General features: G+C 47.3%; 1 protein-coding gene across 1 annotated transcript; it reads right to left on the reverse strand.

The window, feature by feature from the left end:
- Window positions 1–361: 361 nt before the first annotated feature.
- On the reverse strand, window positions 362–557 carry NOP10 (NOP10 ribonucleoprotein; the record flags this gene model as incomplete). Its single annotated transcript, XM_027707563.1, has 1 exon — window positions 362–557. A coding segment is annotated over one exon (189 nt), but the record flags the coding sequence as incomplete, so codon positions are not given.
- Window positions 558–571: the final 14 nt, after the last annotated feature.

The following is a 571-nucleotide window of genomic DNA, read 5'->3' on the forward strand; positions in this document are numbered from 1 at the left end:
TCGGGTCATTTTTTTCTCCGTTCTGGGTCATTTTTCTCCATTTTGGGTCATTTTTCCTCCGTTTCGGGTCATTTTTTCCCCATTTCAATTCATTTCACCCCATTTCGGGTCATTAAAATGTTTATTTTTGGTCATTAAAATGTTTATTTTGGGTCATTAAAATGTTTATTTTGGGTCATTAAAAAGTTTATTTTTCTCCATTTTGGGTCATTTTTCCTCCGTTTCGGGTCATTTTTGCTCCATTTTGGGTCATTTTTTCCTCCGTTTCGGTTCATTTTTTCTCCATTTTGGGTCATTTTTCCTCCATTTCGACTCCTCTTCCTCCTCCACCCCCAGATGGGTTTTTGGGGTGTTTTTGGGGTCCCCTCTCAGAGCAGGGCCCGTCCCTTCTGGGTGGGCAGGACCCCAAAGCGTCGTTTTAGGGCCAAACGGTGCCGGGAGAATTTGTCGTCGGGGGAGAACCGGGCGGGGTGGGCCGAGAACGTGGGGAGACCCCCCGGGGACACCTTCTGGGGGGGCAAAAAAAGGGGGGTCAAGGACCCCAAAATATCCCCAAAATACCCCCAAAACC

This window comes from Neopelma chrysocephalum, unplaced genomic scaffold (genome assembly GCF_003984885.1).
Source record: "Neopelma chrysocephalum unplaced genomic scaffold, ASM398488v2 Primary Assembly neopelma1_93746, whole genome shotgun sequence".
In the NCBI taxonomy this organism is placed as follows: Eukaryota; Metazoa; Chordata; class Aves; order Passeriformes; family Pipridae; genus Neopelma; species Neopelma chrysocephalum.